This window comes from Dromiciops gliroides, chromosome 3, assembly GCF_019393635.1.
Source record: "Dromiciops gliroides isolate mDroGli1 chromosome 3, mDroGli1.pri, whole genome shotgun sequence".
In the NCBI taxonomy this organism is placed as follows: Eukaryota; Metazoa; Chordata; class Mammalia; order Microbiotheria; family Microbiotheriidae; genus Dromiciops; species Dromiciops gliroides.
Genome location: NC_057863.1, coordinates 244,301,280 through 244,327,119, shown reverse-complemented (window position 1 = coordinate 244,327,119; position 25,840 = coordinate 244,301,280). Strand labels below are relative to the sequence as shown.

The 25,840-nt window shown below is 38.3% G+C and overlaps 1 protein-coding gene across 1 annotated transcript in view; it reads right to left on the bottom strand.

Moving 5' to 3' along the window:
• Positions 1 to 25,840, bottom strand: part of SLC9A7 (solute carrier family 9 member A7) — a 208,406-nt gene that overhangs the window by 99,427 nt on the left and 83,139 nt on the right. Inside the window, 6 exon segments of the mRNA XM_043998858.1 lie at positions 2,092 to 2,101; positions 2,103 to 2,206; positions 3,746 to 3,747; positions 4,974 to 5,023; positions 5,026 to 5,051; positions 10,747 to 10,831. Of these exon segments, the coding sequence (XP_043854793.1) occupies positions 2,092 to 2,101; positions 2,103 to 2,206; positions 3,746 to 3,747; positions 4,974 to 5,023; positions 5,026 to 5,051; positions 10,747 to 10,831 (277 nt within the window).

The following is a 25,840-nucleotide window of genomic DNA, read 5'->3' as shown; positions in this document are numbered from 1 at the left end:
AAAAGAAACTAAGTACCTCTGATCTAAAGCATATTAGACAATGGCATAGGTCTTTCTACCTCCTTTCCTCCTACAACTATTTCCTTCTAAAACTATTTCATTAGCAAGATCTTTTATTGATAGCTGCCAATAAAGAAACTGTTAAACATTTTCTACTTAATTACAGGTTTAAATGCTAAGGTGTGTGCATATGTGAGTTTTAATTTTTTTCAAGTTCTAAGAAATGGCCAAGTAATACCTGAAAGAAGATCTACTAGATAAATCAGTAGCAAACCACTTAGAGCCTACAGCCTACTCCCTGTACAAGCTGAAACACAGCAGGTATTAATGACATAAAAGCATTTAAGGAAATAAAATCACATTTGCTTCAGGTAATGATAGACATTTAATACATCACTGTCTGCAAGACTACCATGTTCAACTTCCGTGATATTATTACAATCAAGTAACATCTGTTTCCTGGAAGAAATGAAAGCCACAAACAGAGACAGGAAAACTCAGAAGAGACCAGTTACTCCCATTCTTCTTCTGTTTTGCTTAAAGCAAGTATAAAGCAAATGCTTTGCTTAAGTACTTAAATGTATTTAACATTATTGGGGGTGTACAATGGTATTTTAAAAGCATCAATAGAACAACTAAAAGATAAATAAAAATCAATGTAAATAGAAAATGGGGTGGGGGCAGGAAAAAAAAGAGACAGGACAAAAGAAACACAGAGACAGAGATAGAAAGAAAAAGACAAAGAGATACAGAGAGAGACATTGTGAGTCAGAAATAGAGAAAAAGATCTAGAAATAAAAACAGAGAGGAAGAAGAGAGACAGGGAGTCAGAGAGAGAAAGAGACATGATCACACTATGACCGTATGCTTGAAAATGCCCTTAAATCAAAAGGAAAATAAAAGAATGCAATATAAGTTACCCAATACAGCAGAGAAATGTCATTTTAAGTGATGTATCAGAACCACCTGATCAGTCACTGCATTTGCCACTCCATGGAAAAAAGCACAAATCACGAATTCATGAGAGCTTGTACTTCCTCCAGACTTCAGAATGATATTAAAAAATGGTGGCACTAGCATGATCCTACACCTGGGTCTTATTCTTAATTCATTCATCATGTTTACCTCATCATGGTGTGGAGGTCACACTGGGATTGGGTCCAAGGATAGACCAACTGAGTACACGGTCTGGGAGAGTGCTACTGAGGAAAAGGCCTCAGAATACGTGCTCTAGATGATGGACTATGTTTGACTGTCCAAGACCCAGCTAAACCTTCACACACACATGTCCTCTGTTCTCTTCCTCACATAGCTGTCTCCCAGACATAAGTTCTCATTACCCTCATGGCGCCAATGCCAATATACCCTTTAGAGGTTGCTTTCCCTGCCCTGCCTCAAGCCTCCTCCCCACTTGGCTGCCAAGTGATTTTCCTAAAAGTGCAAAGTGTGACAACGTCGCTCTCCCCTCACTTAGTAAAACCAGAGTGGCTCCCTATTACCTCTCCAGGATCAAACATAAAAATCCTGTATCTGACTTTTAAAACCCTGCCCTCCCTTTCTTTCCAATCTTCTTACACGTTACTCTCCTGCATGAAGCTTGCAATCCAACCAACAGTGTCCTCCTTACTGTTGCTTGCACACAGAACCCCATCCCGGCTTTTTCTTTTCACAGGTTGTCCACTCCAGGCCTGGAAGACTCTCCCTCTTCACTGATGCCTCCTGATGCCTCTCAAATCTCAGTTAAAATCTTGCGTTCTGGAAGACATCTTTTCCCATCAGTGCCTTCCTTCTGATAGTGCCCCCAAGTGTAAGTTGTGTCAATCTTGGTTGTACACAGTTTTCTCATGTTGTCCTCCATTAGACTGTGAATTCTTTGAGGGCCGGGATCATGTTTTTACCTTTTTTTTTTTTTTTTGTATCCCAATGCTTAGCCCTTAATAGATGCTTGTTGACTAACAGACTTAACATCAGAAGACTGGCCACATGACTATAGTAATTCAGAAAAACCATCTGATAAGGCACAGAGGTGACTTGACTGCAAACAGAATTGGCAGAGGGGATACCCAAACCAAGAACCAAGTGGATAAATACCTGGATCAGTGCGCAGAGATAATTGCTCCAAACAAGAGACAATGCCTGCTGTAGTAAAATTTGTCAGAGAGCTGTCCTACCAGCTTCATGAGCTTCACCACACCATACATAAGATCTCCTCGTAAGAAGAAAAAATGATCAAATTTAGCAGGGTGCTTTTCCCAGGGAACTCAGAGAAAAATGAAAATAGGATCATCTACCCCAGTACCCTAGAAAAGAAGTGTCAGACATGAGACCTGACAGTTGCATGAAGCCTACAACACTCCCAAGTGAGGTCAGAACCAGATTAAACTGTGATCGGGAAATAGTTAACATAATAAATAAAAATATAATAAAACATAGATAAAGTTACATTTTAAATCTAAGTCAATAGGAGGTCAGTAGGAATCTTTACGTATAGATCAGAAGCCCCCATTTCTATTTGAGTTTAGCAACATTGCCCTAGATAATAGTGATATAACACTCAAATGCTACCAAATTTTAAGTGAAGGATTACCCTACTGCTCTCTCTCACTTGGAGCTTCCACAGAATAAATCAGTCACTTGACCAAAGGTCTAAATCAAAAATTTCCTTAAGCAAAAGGCTAGTTCTCCTTTGGGGGAAAATAGGAGCATGACAGCATATTATATATAATGGTAAACAGGCTAACAAAAATGTGGCTGACACTGCAAGTCACTTAACCCCAATTTTCTAAAAAAACTATAAAGAATAAAAGGATGTTAACGCCAGGTAACCGTTTGCAGTCAATACCATTTGCTGAGTCATTTGAAGACTGTATTTTTAAAGAGGCAAAGGAAAACAATTGGAACAGCTGTTCAACAAGGATTTCAATTAGCACTGGACCCTATTATTTAAGTGAGAGTTTCAGTTTTTAAAGAAGATGCTGAGGAACTAAATAATAACTGAGGAATAAAGTGGGTAAAAGCACCTGCAACACACCCTGACATCATGGGGAATTCGTATGATTCTAAGAGGACCTTCCAGAGATGCAAAATTAATAGAAATTGGGAAGACAAGAGGAGGGAAATTGGGCTGGCCACTTGAGAAGTGAGTTATTTGCCTACTGCCTAAACCTAACCTTTGCCAAGAGCTGTTTGAAAGCCAAGAGCAGAGTCCAATTTCAATAAACTGTCATACTAGAATGTAAGTGTAAAAGTGACTATTAAAGGATTCAAGTCAACTTATTGGCTTTATGAGTCTGCTGCTTATAAGAGCAACAGCCAGAAAGCAGCACATCGTGTACAGACATATGCAATATTAGAATGCTTCCTCATTCCACTATGGGAAAGAGCCTCTTTTGGGACTTTTGTTCACTATTTCCTCTGAGTTTTCAATTCGCCTTGGACAGGAACTTGGGTTATAAAATATCTTACGCTTTGGAATAGAGAAGTTCCAAAGCCCAGATGTATGTGAGTCAAGATTAGGTGGGGGAGGAGAAAGAGGAAGGGGAAAGGAAGTCTCAGCATCAGTGTACTTCTTTCTTTTTTCTTTCTTTCTTTTTTTTTTTTTAGTGAGGCAATTGGGGTTAAGTGACTTTCCCAGGGTCACACAGCTAGTAAGTGTTACGTGTCTGAGGCTGGATTTGAACTCAGGTGCTCCTGAATCCAGGGCCGGTGCCTTATCCACTGCGCCACCTAGCTGCCCAGTGTGTACTTCTTTGTCTGATATCCTTATCCTGATCTCTGTTTACTTTTATCACCTGTAGCTTTGGTTTTTGCCCATGAAAAATACATATAAAATAATACATCAGACTTAGACCTCATTCCACTTTAAAGTGCAGTAGTTAATTCAACTTCCCTTTTCAAGCGCTCCCCCCCCTCCCGCTACTGCCCACCACAATTTAGACCATTTCTCTCTATCCTTGAACCTTCAGCGCTCCCTCAAAGGATCCTGGAAAACTCATTCATACTAATGGTGTTAAGGATTTAATATTCTCTCCCAATGGTTTTTTGCATTTTAAGAGCTGATAGCAAGAGACTTTAGTCAAATGGCAGTATGAACTTTTAAAGTCAAATTCTAGGGCAGCTAGGTGGCACAGTGGATAAAGCACTGGCACCTGGATTCAGGAGGACCGTGAGTTCAAATACAGCCCTCAGACACTTGACACCTTACTAGCTGTGTGACCCTGGGCCAAATCAAACTTAACCCCCATATGTCCCACCAAAAAAAAAAGTCAAATTCTACCCTTTCAGGTAGAATGATAAGAATGGTGGTCTCAAATCAAATCAGAAGGAACTGGATTTTTGTTTAAAAGTTAAACCAACCCTGATCCAACCCAAGGTGAAAGTCAGGGCAAAAGAAAAAGCATGTAACAGGCAATTTCTGGGTGGGTTAGGAAAAGATCTAGGTAGGGACCTTAGGAAAACCATATGAAGTTCTCAAAACTGATTTTTAGACAATGCTTTAATCTTTCAAAAATGTTGGACTTTTAGTATTGCTTACTAACTAGGCTAGGGTACTCTAAGTTCCATTTATCTGGAATAACAGGAGCCTCATGCCATCAAATTGTTTTGGAAAAACCAAACCAAACCACGACAAGTTCACTACAGGCCAGAAATTAACATTCCATTATTTTTCCCATCAAGGTATCTTTGTTTTCAGTAAGCCAATAACATATTTAATCCAACAATTGTCATACAAATATTTTAAGAAGATAGGACTATTAACACGTTTATTTAAAATGCCTAAAACTTCAGGAGAGTTTAATTAAAATAATTTTGTATTTACCTTGAATTTTTCATATAAGTAAAACCAAATTTTAGACTTTAGATATGTGATAGCTATACTTATCACTACAAGTCACAAATACCTGACGGCTCTTTGGACACACATTGTATTACAGTAGCACATTCACTCAGCTCTATAAGAAAGTCTCACTTACCCAATAATGAAACAGGAGACAGCCAGTCCCTAGAAAGCATAAGCCCAGATATAGACCCAAGATTCCTGAAAAAGTGTCCTAAATAAAGAAAAATATAAATCACTTGAGACTTTTTGACAATATAGACAAGCCCACCACATCTCTCCAAAAAGAGAAAGCTTACCTACAAGGTCAGTTTTGGTTACATTAAAAGGGTAAAATAAGTAACACCCGAGTGATTCAGCCTTAAACATTATAAGGAAAATGAACTCCTTGGCTCTACCACCTAATGAATAAATCAGGAAAAAATAAGAAAAGCCAATAGCCACATGGGCTCTAGTTAATCAAACCTAAAAGAGAGCTACTCCTTAGGGTCTATGGGGATGACCAATGGGCAAGAATTAGAATACACCTAACGCTAAAACTACACTGGCCAGACAAATGCCCCTCACTCCAGGGAGATTTTCCTGATCTTTCTCTTTGGATTGATATGTTTCCCATGAGACCTCACACAGCTTTTTTCTTCTATGCCTCTAATTAACTTAAACACTGTGAGTTAAAGTATTCTCATTTATTAATTTTCTCTCATTCATATTCTCTCTCTCTCAAGTCCCAAGATTTTTAGAGTTATCTTCACAGTTACATGAGGTCTCTTTTCATTGGTTACTGTGTCATGGTTTGAGATATTCAATATGTGAGGCATTCTCAAGTGACAGGCAATAAACATTATAAAAACAAAACAAAACCCATACCTAGGAATAATTTTTTAAAAGGTCATATTAGGGGGCAGCTAGGTAGCACAGTGGAGAAAGCACTGGCCCTGGATTCAGGAGGACCCGAGTTCAAATTTGACCTCAGACACTTGACACTTACTAACTGTGTGATCCTGGGCAAGCCATTTAACCCTCATTGCTCCACAAAACAAACAAACAAAAAACAGACAAATAAACTTGTTGACTTGTCTTAAGTAAGAAAATTTTGGGGGCAGCTAGGTGGTGCAGTGGATAAAGCACCAGCCCTGGATTCAGGAGGACCTGAGTTCAAATCTGGCCTGAAACACTTGACACTTACTAGCTGTGTGACCCTGGGCAAGTCACTTAACCCTCACTGCCCTGCAAAAAAACCCCAAAAAACAAAAAACAAAAAAGTTCATATTAAGAAGGAACAACCTAAATCATCAGTGAGGCTACTGTCAACCAGAAAATAAAACTGAAAGAGCTAGGGCAAGACGTACTGGTAAGATACCTGTTCAAACCTGAGTCTCAGTAAAGCTACCAACTGCCTTTGTTCCCATATTCCCAAATCTAGACAATGGCCACAGTGGGGATGGGAGAATGGATCTTTGCCAACCCATCAACCCTACCAGAAAAACAGTACGTGTGGTCATCGTATTAAAAGTTAAATTATTTTTATTTACCTCTGCAATGTTATATTTGTCCCTTAAATTAGTTAACTTTTGAATAAAAGATTAATTCATTTACATCACAGCAGAACTTTTTTTTAAAAAAATTACATTTCAAAGAAATTGAGAATCTGTTTCTATTGGCTCCCCACAGAGTTTAGGTGGGGAAGGGATGTCAGAATTTAAGGTGGAAGGAAGAAACAAGATAAGAAGTAATCAATAACACAAGTTCACCGAATCTTTGACAATCCATACATAGGTGATTCAGGAATAAGTGTCAAAAAGCAGCCGAATTTAAGAACACCTCAAAGGACCAAGCAGCATCAATTAATGTATGGTTTTTGCTTTTTTGCTTTTTATCCATAAGGCAAAGAAAATTGAGACCAGAACATGAAAAATTTTACTTCAAAATAAAATACAATCTGCTTGTAATTGTTTGCATTTAAACTGCATTTGCAATATTGGAGAAATGATAGTAAATCTATAAACAATTATTTTTAAATTCTTGCATCACACGATGCAAATTAACACACCTGGTCCTTCTCATGTTAGCTTTCCACTACCACTCAGCATACTTTAAGCACACTTTTTGTCATTTGATTTACAGTCACGTAATTGAAAATTACATGAGAATGAACCAAAGCAAAACATGATAACAAAGTAAATCTGTCAAAAAGGGAATGTGTTTCAAAATATAAGCACTCTGTGTGTGTCTGCTTGTAAGCATATAACAGATAGATTGTTCTTGCTGTCATTACTGTTGTAAATAATCTAGACTTTAATATATCTTACAAGAGACTGTCAGAAAGAGAGCTCACACAACTATTTTTTGAAGAATTGAAAATACATTGCTATTTCTATAGTGTCCTTGAGATAACAAGGAGAAGAGAAGTAGAAAGAACTTAGTACCTGTTTCTCCAATATCAGAGTAACTTATTTTGCTCCTGTGGTGTCAAACTTTGGTTGGTTCCATAAAGCCTCCCATATCTTCCATACTAATAAATGAAAGTGGATGGTTGGGTGGGTGGAATGGGAGACAACCTGCATGTGTGGTAGGAAGGGTGGAGGGATTGAGGAAAATGGACCCAAAAGGACTTAAGCCCAATGAAGGCTAGGATCCATCAAGCACGCTTTATTAAGCACTAACTATGATGAAAGTATTTTCCACTGAAAACTCACTTGATACTGTTACTACCTGTCAACTAGTCTTACTATGCTGAAGCCAAACTAGATTTATTTTCCTGCTCTTTAGGCACCCGAAAAGCAGCTGTAGCATAGTAAATAGAGAACTAGTCTTGAAGTCAAAATGACCTGCATCCTTCCAAGTACCCTCTCTGACACACGTTGGTCATGTGGCTTGTTGATTGACTGACTGGTCTGCAAACAGCTTTCCCTTCTCAGATAAGGACTTCTTTAAGTGAATATGACAATTCATATTTGAGATTTACTAAGTGCTTTTTTTATAATGACCCTATAAGGTAGGTTATTTCCATTTTACAGATGAGGAAACTGTTATAAGTTTCCTATATGATGGCTTTGGGGCCTAGAGTTAGGAAGACCAGAGTTCAAATTTGGCCTCAGATACTATCTGTGTCACCTTAGGCAAATCACTTAACTCTGTTTGCCTCAGTTTCCTCATATGTAAAATGAGTTGAAGAAGAAAATGGCAAACCATTCCAGGATCTTTGCCAAGAAAAACCCCAATAGGGTCATAAAGAGTTAGACACGACTGAAATGACTTTAAGTTATAAGAGATTAAGTTACTAGTCCAGAGCGAAATATCTTCTATGTGTCACAGACAAAATTCAGATGTAGGTCTCAACTCCAAGTGTAGCACTCTAATATAACATGTTTGTTTTTTTAAAAAATATAAATTTCCTTTTTTATTATGAGCTTGAATGTCAACAAAAGAATATCTCCACAAAGAACAGGGGGGAAAAGGATTGTATATGGGGGCAGCTAGGTGGTACAGTGGATAAAGCACCAGCCCTGGATTCAGGAGGACCTGAGTTCAAATCCGACTTCAGACATGACATTTACTAGCTGTGTGACCTTGGGTAAGTCACTTAACCCTCATTGCCCCACCAAAAAAAAAAGAAAAGAAAAGAAAAGAAAAAGGATTGTATATGACATACTTTTTAAAAGAAACACTTTGTCAAATAATGTGTGCATTGGAGCAAAAACAAAGATGATGATGATTTCCTCAGTCAGAAAAGTGCTACTACATCTTTGTGATGAATAGATGGGCATAAGCCAGGGAGGCCTGAACATATCTGTTTACACATCAGCAATTAGTGATGAAATATTTATAAGGTTTAATTGACAGGAGATGTGATACAAGTTGGCATGCATACAATAGTCCACACTACTGAAGTGCCCATACAGGACCTTATTCAAAAAGGAAAAAGACAGTAAGCTGAGCACTGATGATGACCTAGACACTAGCTTTTAAAAAGCAGCTTCAACTCCATACCAGCAGAGTCTATCATTTCTTCTTCTTCCAAAGAGAATGTGGCTGTCAAAGAGGAGACTCTGGGGAAATTAAGGTGCTTTTCACATATTAATGGGGTTTTCACTGTCTGAATCTCAATTTTATTGCAAAAATGAACTTGAGGGAAGAAGTGTGGCAAGTGGAAAAAGAGCTGGCATTAAAGAAAGCCTGATTAGAGAGCCAGGAAGTATCGGCTAAAATGTATTGGCTCTGTGACCCTGAGCAGGTAATTTCAACTTTTGGGTTTTAGGCAGCACCATTAAGTTGCAGAAAAACGTGTCAAGCTATATTTGTAGAAGGAGTGCCCTCACCTGGGAGTTCCCTATACCAGTGAAATCTCAGGTCTACTTCCCTGTCTCTATGAATTTGATTATACACACATACATACATGCACACACATACATACACATAGATACCATACACACATAGCGACATACACACACCATAGTCACATACCTATGCATACATATTTATATACCATGTACACACACACACCACATTAAAAATATACTTATACACGTACGTAAGTTATACACACCTATGCATGCAAACCACATATACATGCATGTATACATATATACACCAATACACACATATATAACATATACACACAGATACATACACTCATATATATATGTGTGTGTGTATACATACACATACACACATGTATATATACATATATACAGGTATACATGCATATGTGTGTGTGTATAAACACTCCACATTCATTAAGAAATCTCAGTTGAATGAGAACCTTAGTAACAAACGCTCTATTCAGGTACAGAAAGGATTTTCTATAAAGTAATGAATATTTCTCATATATAGTTATGTGAAGGGCCACAGATACAGAAGGAACATGGCTGACCCCTAATAGATGATAGACTTCTTTTTAAAAGCCCGTGGAGCACAGAACGCCTAAAGGAGCTGGCAACAAAGGAGTTAAGTCTGCTCCAAGCCAGTGCCTACTTTGCCAATAGAACTGGCTGGATATGCAGGTGCTCCTCAATCCACAAGAATGCTGTTGAGCTCCGTTGGCAGCCAACAGCTCACATCCTGGGGGGTAGATGAAAGGACTTCCTTTAGCCCTTTGCCAGAAACTACTGTTAAAACAAGGCCTAGGTCTGTTCCTCTGAGGGATTCTGCTGAAGGAAACTTTCTAATCTGGTGTCCAGGCTTTAGAGTTAGGAAGCAGAAAAAAGTTTCAGATGTTGCACACCAACTCAGCTCCCTTTCCCTTCTAACCTTTCATCAACCTCCTCCCTCAAGAAAAGGTTGTGTGGTAAAGTGAGCAGAACCACAGTGACAGCATCAGCAACACAAGTATCCAAGACAATTCCAAAAGACTCATGATGAAAAATGCACTCTTTCCATCTCCAGAGAAAGAACTGATGGAGTCTGAATGTAGATTGAAGCATACTGTTTTAAACTTTTTTTATTCTTGAGGGGTTTTTTGGAGGGGTGTCTGTGTTTTGTTTTGTAACATGTCTAATATGGAAATGTTTTGCATGACTGCACTTGTATAATCTATATCAAATTGCTTGCCTTCTCATGGAGGGGGAGGGGAGAAAGGGAAGGAGAGATTTTGGAACTCAGAATTTTAAAAAATGCCTGTTAAAATATTTTTACATATAATTAAAAAACAAAAAAGATCATTAAAAAGGTTATGTGTAAAATAATAATTTTAGCTCAACTTTCCATAATTCCCAGTGACCCCTCACCACAGGAATAATCAGATTTTGAAGTAGAAATAATCAGATTTCAGGTTACTTGGATGAAATACATTGTTAATCACTAGGCTGCATTTACTGAGTAATTACTGGGGGGCATGGAAGAATATAGAATTAAGACTAATTGGTAGTAGATTTTCACCAAAGATATTACATGCTTCAAATTATTAAAACTTCTTACCTTCTTTAAACTATATCCAGCATGGAAAATAATTGGAGGCAGCAAAATATTGAAAAATACTTCTGGATCAAAAGTTACCTAGAAGGTTTAAAAAGAAGAAATTAATTTTTTATTTAAAAAGCATTTGATGTCATAATTAATTTATTATTTCAATAAATATTTATTCAAAAATTATTTTCGAGGTATTGAGAATATAGAACATTCATGTGGACAACCACTGACTTGAGCAAGAAAGCAGCCATCAGAGAACATTCAGAGAGGCTAGATGAACTCTCTCTAGTTCTTCCTATGCCTTTAGCTTTCAATCCTGAACTAGCACTTTAGTATTTAACAAGATATGGCACCTAGATTCAGTTTTGACAGTCCATTGTTAAATGCTTTACCAAAGTTTTCACACATAAGCCACTGAATAAATTACTAGGCTTTATTATATTGGTCCAAATATAGATCAACAACACCCCCCTCCCCAAATAAGTAAGAAATACTTCTCAAGTGTTCCAGGTATGCATATTCCTTTGTCTCTTTCCCAACTTTGCTCACAAGTCTCAGGATTACACCTCCATTTCTCAGAAGCCAACTCACCCTGAAAAATGTTTCTACCTCTGTGGCCTTCTAAGTGTGAAAGATCCCTCCAATTTTTTGTCCTCCTCCTAAGATTGGGTATTTCCATCTAGAACCTCCATTCAGAGTAGGTGCCCAAGTCACTCTTTCATTTTTCTCTGAGCTCTGCTCATGACTCCAAGGACTTTCCCACCGTGATCTCCTATACCTTGTTTTCCCACCTCTTCAGCTTCCTTTTTCTGTTGTGTTCCCCAGCTGAAATTGAAGTTCCATGAGATGAGGGAATGTTTTTCTTTTTTTCCCTTTTTAAAAAATGTAATAAATATTTTTATTTATAGTTTTGGGTTCCACTTTTTAAATCACTCCTTCCCTCGTTTTTCTTTTTCTTGCATTTGCATTCCCAGTGATTAGCACAGTGCCCAGCAAACAGGAAGAATTTTATAAAACTTGATTCCTTTATTTTAAAGGGAAAAATGATTTTATATAGGCAAACATAAAGCATTTCAAAAAATTCCACCAATTGTAAGTTGCACAGAGGCTTTATACAGACCTGATTTGGTGGGGAAAGTGTTTAGAGCAGTGCACTATAAGCAAAGAAAGGGAGTAAGCATTTATACAGCTCCAACTATGTGCCCAGCACTGTGCTAAGTGCTTTCCAAATATTATGTCATTGATCCTCACCACAGTCCTAAAGGGTAGGTGCTGTTATTTCCCTCATTTTACAGATGAGGAAATTGAGGCAAACAGGTTAAATGATTTGCCCACAGTCACACTGCCAGTAAATACCTGAGACCAGATGTGAACCCAGGTCTTTCTAACTCTAGGTCCAAGACTCTATCCACTGCACCTTCAAGTACTAGATGTGATCATTAGAAACACCACCACAGAGCACATATGTCCCCATTAAACAGATGTTTTCTAAGTCTTTTGACCCTCTAGTTTGGGGTTTCTTTAAAGAACCTAGAGGGGCAGCCAGATGGTACAGTGGTTAGAGCATTGGTCCTGAAGTTGGGAGGACCTGAGTTTGGATTTCACCTCAAACACTTTACTAGCTGTGTGACCCTGAGTAAGACACTTAACCCCAATTGCTTTAGACATTCATGACCATCTCCAGCTGTCCTGATGTATATTGTACCACTGGACCCAGATGGCTCTGGAGGATAGAGTAAGGTTGGTGATCTTGCACAGCACTCCCTCACTTAAATCAGAGTCATGACATCACCCAGATGTCACGGTCCTCTTTGAGAATGAAGGATAAACGGGCAGCTAGGTGGTACAGTGGATAAAGCACCGGTCCTGGATTCAGGAGGACCTGAGTTCAAATCTAGCCTCAGACACTTGACACTTACTAGCTGTGTAACCCTGGGCAAGTCACTTAACCCTCATTGCCCCACAAAAGAGAGAGAGAGAGAGAGAGAGAGAGAGAGAGAGAGAGAGAGAGAGAGAGAGAGAGAGAGAAAATAAAGGACAAATGACAACAACAGAACCTAGATCACAGTTGTTTGTGGCAACTACTAATGTCATCACAATCAGCAAGTCAAAATGGACTGAAATTATTGAGTCATTTGAAAAGGAAAGCTCACTCAAGAACCATTACAAAGCAGTGTCTTGTTTGTTTATTTGTTTTGGGGTTTTTTGGTTTTATGGGTTTTTTTGCAGGGCAATGAGGGTTAAGTGACTTGCCCAGGGTCACACAGCTAGTAAGTGCCAAGCGTCTGAGGCCGAATTTGAACTCAGGTCCTCCTGAATCCAGGGCTGGTGTTTTATCCACTGTGCCACTTAGCTGCCCTTGCAGTGTCTTTTTAATATATCCCGTAAAGGTTTGTATACTTTCTAAGTTTGCTTAAATCTTCTAGGTATGCAGACTAATTTCTACAATTATTTTCCTTTTAGAAAACTAGAAATTTTAATTTATTAAGCAGAAAAACTATATAGTTAATTTGTTAGCCACTTCTCCATTTCATTTGAAGTGTTATTTTTGTTCATATATAATTGGGCAAAATAATTTCTAATAATTTCCTTTGCTACTTCTTCATTTGTTGTGATTTCTCCTTTTTTTTTTTTGTTTTTGATACTGGGTTTCCTCTCTCTATTTCTCTTAATTAGATTAACTAATGGATTTTTATTTTATTGGGTTTTAAAAAAACACCTTCTAAGGTTTTAAAATTTTTCTTCCAGTTTTGTTCATCTTTTCCTTGATTTTTAGAATTTCTATGCTAGTTTTTAGTGGGAGTTTTAAAATAAATGTATTGATTTTCTCAGTTCATTGACTTTAGTCTTTATCTTTGTGTTCTACCTTTGGGGATGCTTAAGGCAAAAGCTGGTTTGACCCACGTGGTCCCACATCTCAGGTGAAGATTATCTATCACCCCCTTGAGTACTTTTCAACTCTTGGCAGCAGAGCTGTGACTGGGAATCAAGCCTCTATTGGTTTCTGAATTCTATTACTCTAATTCAGTCTCTCTGCTTTAGTTCTACCTATATAAGATTCCCCTACCCTTTACTCAATAAACTCCAGTGACTTGCTATGAGATCAAATATAGGGTCCTTTACCAGATGGATTCAAGTGAATTCTACTAAACATTTAAAGAACAATTAATCCAATACCATATAAATTATCTGAAAAAAATAAGCGAAAGAATGCTACCAAATTCCTTTTATGAGACAAATATGGTGCTGATACCCAAACCAGGAAGAGTCAAAATAGAGAAAGAATATTATAGACCAATCTTTCTAATGAATATCGATGCAAAATTTTAAAATAAAATACTAGCAAAAAGATTACAGTAATATATCACAAGGATCATACACTATGACCATGTGGGATTTATACCAGGACTGGAGGGCTGTTACAATATTAGGAAAACTATCAGCATAATTGACCATATCAATAATAAAACCAACAGAAACCATATGATTATCTCCATAGATGAAGAAAAGGCCTTTGACAAAATACAGCACCCACTCCTACTAGAAAGCATAGGAATAAAAGGAACTTACCTTAAAATGATAAGTGCTATTTATCTAAAACCATCAGCAAGCATTATCTGTAATGGGGATAAGCTAGAAGCCTTCTCAATACAATCAGGGGTGAAGCAAGGATGCCCATTATCACCTCAATTATTTAATATTGTACTAGAAATGTTACCAATAGCAATATGAGAAGAAAAAGAAATTAAAGGAATTAGAATAGGTAATGAGGAAACAAAACTATCACTCTTTGCAGATGATATGATGTTATACTTAGAAAATAGTAGAGAATCAACCAAAAAGCTACTTGAAATTATTAACAACTTTAGCAAAGTTGTAGGATACAAAATAAATCCACATAAATTGTTGGCATTTCTATTTATTACCAACAAAGTCCAACAACAACAGATAGAAAGAGAAATTCCATTTAAAATAACTGTGGCCAATATAAAATATTTGGTAGTCTACCTGTCAAGACAAACATATGACCAGAATGATAAAACACTTTTTTAAAAAAAATTTTTGCAGGGCAATGAGAGTTAAGTGATTTGCCCAGGGTCACACAGCTAGTTAAGTGTCAAGTGTCTGAGGCTGGATTTGAACTCGGGTACTCCTGAATCCAAGGCCAGTGTTTTATCCACTGCGCCACCTAGCTGCCCCCTACAAAATACTTTTCACAGAAATAAAGTCAGATCTAAACAATTGGAAAAATAGTAATTGTTCAAGGGTAGGCTGAGCCAATACAATAAAAATGGCAATCCTACCTAAGTTAATTTATTTATTTAGAGCTATACCAACCAAACTATCAAAAATATTTTCTAGATCTAGGAAAATTAATAACAAAATTCATCTGGAAAAAAGTTCAAGGATATCATGGAAATCAATAAAAAAATTACGAAAGAAGGTGGTTTAGCCGTACCAGATCTCAAAATGTGTTATAAAGCAATACTTATCAAAACAATCTGGTACTGGCTAAGAAATAGAGAGGAGGATAAGTAGAATAGAATAGGTACAAATTATACTATACTAAATGACTATAATAATCTAGTATATGATAAACCCAAAGATCTAAGCTTTTGGAAGAAAAACTCATTATGTGACAAAAACTGGGAAAACTAGAAAACAGTATGGCAGAAACTAGGTATAGAACAACATCTCACACCATATACTAAAATAAGGTCAAAATGGGTATGTGATTTACACATAAAGGATGATACCATAAACACATTAAGAGAGCATGGAATCATTTATCTGTCAGATTGATGGGCAGAAGAAGAATTTAGGACCAAAGAAGATATTGAGAGTAAAACAAAATATAACATCATTTTGAATATATAAATTTATTAATTTTTTGCACAAAACTAACTTAACCCAGATTACAAGGGAAGCAGAAAATTGGGAAAGAATTTTTGAAACAAATATCTCTGAAAAAGGTCTCATTTCTCAATTATATAGAGAACTGAGTCAAATTTATAAAAATGCAAGTCATTCCCCAATTGATAAATGGTCAAAGGCTATGAACAGGCAGTTTTCAGACAAAGAAATAAAAGCTATATATAATCATATGAAAAAATGCTCTAGATCACTATTGATCAGAGGAATGCAAATTAGAACAACTCTGATGTATCCCCTTACACCTTTCAGAGTGGCAAATATAACAAAAATGGAAAATATTGGATGTTGGAGAGGATGTGGGAAAGCTGGGATGCTAATCCACCGTTGGAGTTGTGAAAAGCTGGAACTATGCCCAAAGGGCTATAGAACTGTGCATACCCTTTGATCCAGCAATACCGCTGCTAGGTTTATTCTCCAAAGACATCCCCAAAATAGTAAAAGATCTATTTGTATAAAAATATTGATAGCAGCTCTTTTTGTGGTGGCTAAGAATTAGAAATCAAAGGAATGCCCATCATCTGGTGAATGGCTAAACAAATTGTGGTAGACGATGGTGATGGAATATTATTGTGTCATAAGAAATGACAAGCAGGATGATTTCAGAAAGGCCTGGAAAGACATGTATAAACTGATGTATAGTGAAGTGAGCAGAACCAAGAGAACATTGTGCACAGAGACAGCAATACTGTTTGATGAAGAACCGAATGACTTAACTATTCTCAACAATACAATGATCCAGGACAATCCCAAAGGACTATTGATGAAACATACTATCCACCTCCAAGGAAAGAACTGATATTGATGGAACACACACTGAAGAATGCTATTTTTCACTTTCTTTCATTTTTTCTTTTATTCAAGTTTTCTTATACAATATGACTAATATGGTAATGTTTTACATAATTATACATGTATAACCCATATCTGATTACTTACCACCTCAGGGAGAGGGGAGGGGAGGGAGGGAAGGACGGATAAAAATTGAAACCCAAAACTATAAATAAAAATGTTTATTACTTAAAAAAAATATATATGTATATATATGTGTGTATATATAAAAATATATATATGTGTGTGTGTGTATATATATATATATATATAAAAGGTCCTTTACCTGGCATTTAAAGAGCTTCATAACTTGGCCCCTTCCTACCTCTCCAGTCTTCCTATGCTTTATTCCGGCAGTCTATGCACCAGCTATACTAGTCTTCTTGCCTTTTCCTTGATCATGACATTCCATCTCCCATTTCCATAATTTTGCATCAGCTGTCACTCATGCCTGGAATGTTTTTCCTCTTCACCTATGTTTCCCAGCTTCCCTGGCTTCCTTCCACATTCAGCTGAAATTATTAATAATATCATCCGAATCCAACACCTTCTAATATCTGAACAAGTCAAGAGAAGGCTAATCATCTTGAACACTTGACACTGACCAAAGATCTGTCTCAGTAGTAGTTCAGTTGAGTCTTAGGCTAAAAATAGTGGGGTTTGACACAGAGGGCAAGTAATATTTGAGTCATGCATCTTGGACTGTATTCCAAAGTTTAAATGATCACAGGATTTTTAGGTCCAAACCAAAAGAGACAATGTATACAGAAGATGTGGTGTTGGGCCTATAGTTGGGAAGAACTAGTTTTAAATTGTGGGTTTAAGGGCAGCTAGATGGCGCAGTGGATAGAGCACTGGCCCTGGAGTCAGGAGTACCTGAGTTCAAATCCAGCCTAAGACACTTAACACTCACTAGCTGTGTGACCCTGGGCAAGTCACTTAACCCCAATTGCCTCACTAAAAAAAAAAAGAAAAAAAAAGAATGCTTAAATTGTGGGTTTAAAACAATTATTATTGGAGTGACACCCTGGGTATATAACTTAATCTCCCTTTGCCTAAATACCTTCATTTACAAGATGAAGATAATAATAACTTTAACAGTCACATCAGAGAATTGTTGAGGATCAGTGTAGATGGAACACTTTGAAAACCTTAAGTTTTCATAACATAAGGTACATAAGTTATAGCTTTAAAAATTGTTATTATAATTCAATATCAGCTTGGAAGGAGGTCTTTAATTGAACATCTAGTGGGATCTGAGCTTGTCCTTAGGTTTCTAATACTTTTTGCCAGTGACCTGGATATAGGAAGAGATTGCATGCTTATCAAATCCGTCTACAACACAAAGCTGGGCGGCACAGATTTTACACTGAGCCAAAATGAAAAAAGATGACATTTAATAGGGTTACATCTTACACTTGGGATTCCTGAAATCAATTTCACATGCCCAAGACTGGAAAAAGCAGAGCCAGACAGAAATTGGTTTGAGGAAGATCCAGAGGTTTTAGTGGACTGCAAGCTCAATGAGTCAACAATGTGATACAAGGCATCATGTTCAGAATGGATGTACTATCCTTTCCTTTTGTCAGACGTTTCAGCGTCACTCAGTTTGGGGCATTACATTTTAGAAAGGACATTTCCTAAAGCTGGGAAGTAGCCAGATAACCAGGCAACCAAGATGATCAAGGGCCTTGGCTTCATGGTATATGAGAAATTGTGGATGTTTACCCTGGAGAAAATTCTTGGGGGCATGGGGAGGGGAAGAAGAGAACATGGTGTCTGTATTCAAGTGCTTCAAAGGCTATCATGTGGAAGAGTGATTAAACTTTTTTGTTAGACTCCCAGAGGGCAGAATTGAGAACACTTCCAAAAGCTGCAAAAAAGTCAATTTAGACTTGACAGAAGGAAGACCTTCCAAACAGTTACAGGTACCCAAAGGGGGAATGGGTTGCTTTTGGAAGCATTGGGTTTCACTGTAATTGGAGGCCAGATGACCTTGGCATGGGGGAATTATTGTTCGGGGATAGGTTGGTCTAGACGACCTTCGAGGTCTCTTCCAACACTGAAATTCTGTGGCTCTGAGAAGAACAGAAGCTTACTGGATCACCACATCCAAATCTCTCATTTTACTGGGTAAGGATTCTGAGGCCTAGAGACAGGTCAGATGCCTTGAGAGGAGTCCCAGAGTGAGCTAGTTAGTTCGTTTGACTCTTTTTCTGTTGGTCAGTGGTTTCAATCATGACTCTATTTGGAGTTCTTTTGGCAAAGATCTTGGAGTGGTTTGTCATTTTCTTCTCCAGTTTATTTTACAGGTGAGGGAACTGAGGCAAAGAGGGTTAAATGTTTTGGTCAGGGTGACATAGCTAGTAAGTGTCTCAGGCCAGCTTGGAAGGAGGTCTGTTCCTGACTCCAGGCCGGGTGCTCCATCTCCTGTGCCACCTGTCTGTCCTTAGTTTAGCCCCAAATCCACAAATTCTAATCCCTTGTCAAAGCAGGTCCCTTTCCCCTAAATCCTAGTACCTCACCATGCCTTTTTTCTCCTCCATTAACTTTTATCATCTAGTTCTCATTCACCTTTAAGTTCAATACAAGCACAAAACAATTCAATAAGATATTTTTAAAAATGCAACTCTCCTGAAATGTCAGTATGAGATGCATCATGAAGACCTATCAGCTCAGGTTTCTCTGAATGATCTAAAGTCAGAAATCAAATGCCAACTGGTAATCTTCTCCCTTTACCTAGTTTCAGTATAAAGGTATAGCGCTGTCATTTCAGCAGGAATTTAATTTGAGTTAGCATTAACAGTGTGGTCCCTCTTTATTTGGTTGATTTCATTTCACAAACGCTCACAGAAACTTCAGATGTGTTATGAGGGGACCGAGGGGATACCATGTTGAAGCAGCTATCAGACAGTCTTGGTGAGAGCAGTGTTTTTAATTACCAGATGTCTAACATCTACTAAGTGGGGAGAAGGAGACTGAGTACTGCTTTTCTTGTGGCTAATACTTATAATATTTATATGTTGTTGTTGCTTGGTCGTTTCAGTCCTGTCTGACTCTTCATGACCCCATTTGGGGGTTTCTTGGCAAAGATACTGGAATAGTTTGCCTTTCCTTCTTCAGCTCATTTTACAGATGAGGAAACTGAGGCAAACAGGATTAAATGACTTGCCCAGGGACACACAGTAAGAGTCTGAGGTCGGATTTGAACTCATGAAGATTAGTCTTCCTGACTCCAGGCCTGGCACTCTATCCACTGTGTCACCTAGCTGCTCCGGCATTTATCTGGTGCTTTCAAGTGGACAGAGAAACTTACAAATATGACCTCATTTCATCCTCACAACTTTGGGAGGTAGGTGTTATTATCATATCCCATTTTATATAAGAGAAGAAAATTGAGGCGGGGGCTGGGAGAGAGAAATGATTTACCTAGCGTCAAGGAGCTAATTGGTGTCAGAACCTGAATTTGAACTCTGGTCTTCTTGACTCCAAGTCCAGCACTCCATTATCCACTGTGCTTGCCTATGCAGTAGAACCTATATTTATGTGGCATAACATAGCCTCTCTCTGACTCTGAGTCATCTCTCCCACATACACATCCAGTTGCCCACCAAACATTTCCAATTCAATGACCACATAGGCAGTGGTGTGCTGTGGCCAGCTTGTACCGGTAGAATAGACTGCTACATTTTCAGTGTGAGCATTTATTCCCTGGAAATTGTCAAATACTACTAATCAGAGCTTGATTTATTGTTTTGTCAAGTATCTAGACTTAAGAAAGTAATGGTGAAAATGTTAGTAATGAAGATTAAACTAGTGTGTTTTTTGCATTTTCCCCTAAAGGTCCAATTATGAAACATTTACCAGCAGAGCCTGCTCATATGCATCTCAACCTCCACATGTTCAGACAAAAAAGCCATCTCTACACCCCCATCCCCACCTGTCCGTCTTCCCAACGTCCCTATTTCTGTAAAGGACACCATCATCTTTGCACTCCCCGAAGTCTGAAGGCTTAGTCATCCTCTGCTCTTCTCTCCCCCTTAGAGCCCCACATCCATCGCATCAGAGGCTAAGTCCCATCAATTCTGGGTACAGCTATGTGGCACAGTGAATAGAGTGTTGGGCTTGTAGTCAGGAAGACTCATCTTCCTGAATTCAAATCCAGCCTCAGACTCTCACTGTGTGACCCTGGCCTAGTCACTTAACCCTGGTTGCCTTAGTTTCCTCATCTGTAAAATGATCAGGAAAAGGAAATGGCAAACTACTCTAGGATCTGCATATCCAGAGTTGGATACAACTGAACATAACATCTCTATAATCACATCTCACCTCAACCACTACAATAGCCTTCGAATTAGTCTCCCTGCTTCAAGTCTCTCCCCTTTCCAAAGATGCCAAAATTATATTCCTAAGTCATGGGTCTGACCATGTTATCTGTCTACTCAAAAAGTCCTGTTGGTGGGGCAGCTAGATGGCGCAGTGGATAGAGTACCGGCCCTGGAGTCAGGAGTACCTGAGTTCAAATCCAGCCTCAGACACTTAACACTTACTAGTGTGACCCTGGACAAGTCACTTAACCCCAATTGCCTCACTTAAAAAAAAAAAAGTCCTGCTGGCTCCCTACAGACTCTAAGGCAACACAAATGCTCCTAACATTTAAAGCTTCTCGTAATCTGGCTCTACTACCTTTCTGGACTTATTGTACATTACTCCCCTTCATACCCACTACATTCATGCCATACTTGCCTAGTTGCTGTTCCTCATACATGACATTCCATCTCCCATCTCCACACCTTTGCCCAGGCTGTGCCCCTCTTGCCAGGAATACATTCCTTCCTCAACTCTGCCTCTTAGGTGAATTTTTTTCAAAGCTCAATTTCAGCCTTTCTTGGTCTCCCAAGCTGCTAGAACCCCATCCAAATCACCTTCCATATATTTTGTATTTACTTGTGTGACTTAATTTACTTATATTACTACTTTTTTTGGTATTTATGTATGTCATAGTACCCCCTGATAGAACCCAAGCTTCTGAAGAGAGGAGAGAGGAGGCCCTTTTTTTCCCCTTAGTATCTCTACTTAGTCTACCACAGTGCTTGAAACAGAGATGACTTTGCCTATTGATTGATGATACTTTTTCCCCAATAGCATCTTCCAAGGAGAGCTTGTGAAACTGAGGCAGGGATGGGTCTAGAAGTCTTGGATACAAGTAGAAGCTCAATCTGGTTATTTTAACAGTTACTCAGCCTTTGTTTCTATGTCAATGGAGCCACACATTTGCCTCTCCTGACTTGGTATCAGCCTTCAGAAGAGTAACCTCATTCCTAGAAACTTAGGCATTACCATTTTCAAGTTGCTTTTAGCCATATAATGTAATTTATAACACAAAACAGTCATATGTATAGCGGGAAGGTTATCTTTGGCTATAAAAGACCAACTATGTAATTATATTCATGTGCATGCATATATTCTAGAATTATTTTTTTGGTCCAAACTTGTTATTTCATTCATGTAGGGACTCCTGCAGATGAATTTCCCTCTTCTAATATAGATGGGATTTTCACTGCTGTAAAATTTATAGTCTTAGAAGTAGCTTGGAGCACTGAGATTAAGCCACTAGACCCTTACTTAATCAACTGAACATTTATCAAGGCTTACTACTAGCCAGGGACAGTGCTAAAAGCACGTAATAACAAAAGGAACAAGGAACGGAGGAAGTGAGCAAGCATTTATTATGTGCTGGACACCAAGTTAAATGCTTTATAAATATTATCTTATCTTCCTAATAACCCCAGGAGGAAGGTGCTGTTATTATTCCATTTACAAGTGAGGAAATTGAAACAAACAGAGGTTAAGTGATTTGCTCAGGGTCACTGAGTTCAAATTTGAACTCGTTTCCTTCCTGACTAGCTGGGCACAGGTGGCACAGTGGATAGAGCGCCAGGCTTGGTGTCAGGAAGAACTGAATTCAACCCCAGCCTCAGACATTTACTAGCAGTGTGACCTTGGGCAAGTCACTTAACCTTGCTTGCCTCAGTTTTCTCATTTGTAAAATGAGCTAGAGAAGGAAATGGCAAACTACTCTAGGATCTTAAAACCCTAAATGGGGCTAGGAAGGGTAGGACACAACTGAAATGATTGAACGATGACTACTTCTTGATTTCAGATCAGGTGCTCTATCTATTCATGGTAACACCTAGTTAACTCTTTTACAAAGAGGAGTAAAAACACTAGCCTCTACCCTTGAGTATCTTACATATTAACAGGGGAAAAAACAGCTAGTCTGCGTAAGAGACAGGACTTGAACTCATTCTTTTTATTACATGTATTATGCTACCTTGCTTCTCAACTAATGCCAGATAAATATTTAACTATGCCCAGATCTAGATCCCATTACATATAACTCAAATGCTAAAAAGGAGCAACAAGTACAAAAGGTTTTAGGAAGATTAGCACTGAGCTATTTTGCTTTAAGAGAGCCAGGGCCTTTTCCTTCAACCTCTTCCTACATAATCCAGAAAGAAGTAAAGTATTTTACACATTTAAATATCTTAAACAATAAGAGGGCATATTTACACAAAGGTTTGTACTGTTCTCCCAAAGTACACTGCTTAAATTAACTCTCTGTTGGATGTTCTCTCTCCCCCTCAACTCCTGATTATTCATATTCAAAACACAAGATTTTAATTACCGACAGAACTTTCTTAAAAAATTCAATATCTTTGTGAATCCTCTTTACAACCGTATCCTGATAACGCAAAAATATTTTAAATTTATTTTTAATGCACATCTGCAAAATTTGTTGTTGTTCTGTTGCGTTCAACTCTTTATGACCTCATTTGAGGTTTTTCATTTTTTTTTCTTAATAGAACTTAATTTCCCCCTAATTACATGTAAAGATAGTTCTCAACATTCATTTTTATAAGATTTTGAATTCCAAATTGTTCTCCCTCCCCCTCCCTAAGACAGCAAACAATTTAATATAGGTTATACATGTATAATCATGTAAAACAAATTTCCACATCAGTCATGTTGTAAAAAAAGAATCAAAACAAAAGGGAAAACTACGAGAAAGAAAAAAAAGTGGAAATAGTATGCTTAAATCTGCATTCAGATTCTAAAGTTCTTTCTCTGGATGTGGAGAGCCTTTTCCATCCTGAGTCTTTTGGAATTGTCTTGGATCACAGTGTTGCTGAGAAGAATTAAGCCTATCATAGTTGATCATTGCACAATGTTGCTGTTAATGTGTAGAGTGTTCCCCATTTGAGGTTTTCTTGGAAAAGATCCTGGAGTGGTTTGCCATTTCCTTCTTTAAGCTTGTTTTACAGATGAGTAAACTGAAGCAAACAGAGCTAAGTGACTTGCCTAGGATCACACAGCTAGTGTCTGACAGAGATTTGAACTCAGATCTTCCTGATTCTAGGCCCTCACTCTATCTACTGTGCCACCTAGCTGCCTGCAAAAATACCAAAACATATATCCTCACTCTGTTACCTGCTTTACCACAAAGAATTATGACCTTGCCACTTTCAACCAGATTACTTCCCTCCCCTACAACAAGTACAATTTGCCAGGGTACTATGGCCTCTGACAAGCATGGGGATAGTAAATAACAGGGAATGAAGGATCAAATGTTGTCAAGAATGCAGCTGTTATTGTCCCTGAGACAGACTGATTGTTGACCAACCCTTCAGGACTTTCCTTGCCCAAGACCTCAGGCAGTATCACAGCATGGTCTGGGTATGCAAGATGTTCCCAGGGTCACAAACAGCAGCCAGGTACCCAAACAAAAACACTCAATATAAGAACACAGCTATACAACTCTGCCATGAGAGGATCTCACAATGCTCCCCGATTCTCCCTCCTTGAAAAATAATCAGCTCTACAACAGCAGCATCTAACAGGCCAGCTTGTAAACACTAACAAATGAGCCTCCACCCTCTCGGCTTGTAAGTATTGTACTCTCCTCAGGGGTATGGGCAGCAGCTGCTGCCTTCCCACTCCCAAGACTCAATAGCCTCGCCTTCCTTCTTGTGGTATCACAATCAATAACAACAGCACTTCCCAAGAGCCATTTAAAGAGATGCATTACTCACACTCACATAAAAATTCAACATTTGCTCCTTGTTACCTATAGAGAGGAAAGACTAAAAAACTGAGTTTGTAGAACTCCAGGGTGAGTAGCTTTCTCCTTCAAACAAACAAGAGAAAAGCACTGCATATAGTTTATCATTTTTTTCCACTGGAAGGACTATTTAGTGCTATTTTTTTTGAGATCAAAGAACCCATTACTACCAGGACACAATGTTATATGATTTAGACTTATCTTCATAACTACTCCATTCCTTGACTAGCACAGTGTCTTATAGTAAGCAATTATTTTATCAGTTTTGAAGTCACTTAGTCAAAAAGTATTTATTAAGAACACCTTACTATGTTTCAGGCAGAGTAATAAGCATTAGGGATAAAAAGAAAGGTACAAAGATGGTCCAAAAACTCATCCCTGCCTTCAAAGAGCTCACGTTCTAATTGAAGATATGACCTGCATAACTGTACATATAAGATATAGTCAATATAACTGAAGGCAGTTTCAGAGGAATGGCACCAGCAATGGGGCAGGTATGGAGGAGAGAGACCATGAAAGACCTCTTAGAGAAGGCAGGCTTTGAGTTGAATCTTAAAGAAAGCCTTGGGGCAGCTAGGTGGTGCAGTGGATAAAGCACCAGCCCTGGATTCAGGAGGACCTGAGTTCAAATCTGGCCTCAGACTCTTGACACGTACTGGCTGTGTGACCCTGGGTAAGTCATTTAACCCTCATTGCCCCACCAAACAAACAAACAAAACAGCAAAACAAACAAAAACAAAACAACAAAAAAGAAAGCCTGGGAAGGCAGGAGGCTGGGAAGCAGAAGTGAGGAGAGATAGCATTGAAAGACATGGGGAACAGCTAATTAAAGGGCAAGAAGATGGAAATACTGTATGCAAAGAATAGCAAGTTGACCAGTGATGCTGGGTGACAGACATATTGGAGAGGAATAAAGTTTAAGAATATTAGAGAGGAAAGGAGGGATGAGATAATTAAGGGCTCTAAAAGCCAAAGAAAGAATTTTATACTTGAATCTGGATGACATGGGGGCCACTCTGTTTTACTGAGGTGGGGAGGCAGCTAGTGGATAGAGCACTGGCCCTGGAGTCAAGAGGATCTGAGTTTAAATCTCACCTCAGACACTTACTAGCTGTGTGAACTTGGGCAAGTCACTTAACTCAAATTGCCTTAAACATCCAGAGCCATCTCCAGTCGTCTTGATATATATCTTGCCACTGGACTCAGATGGC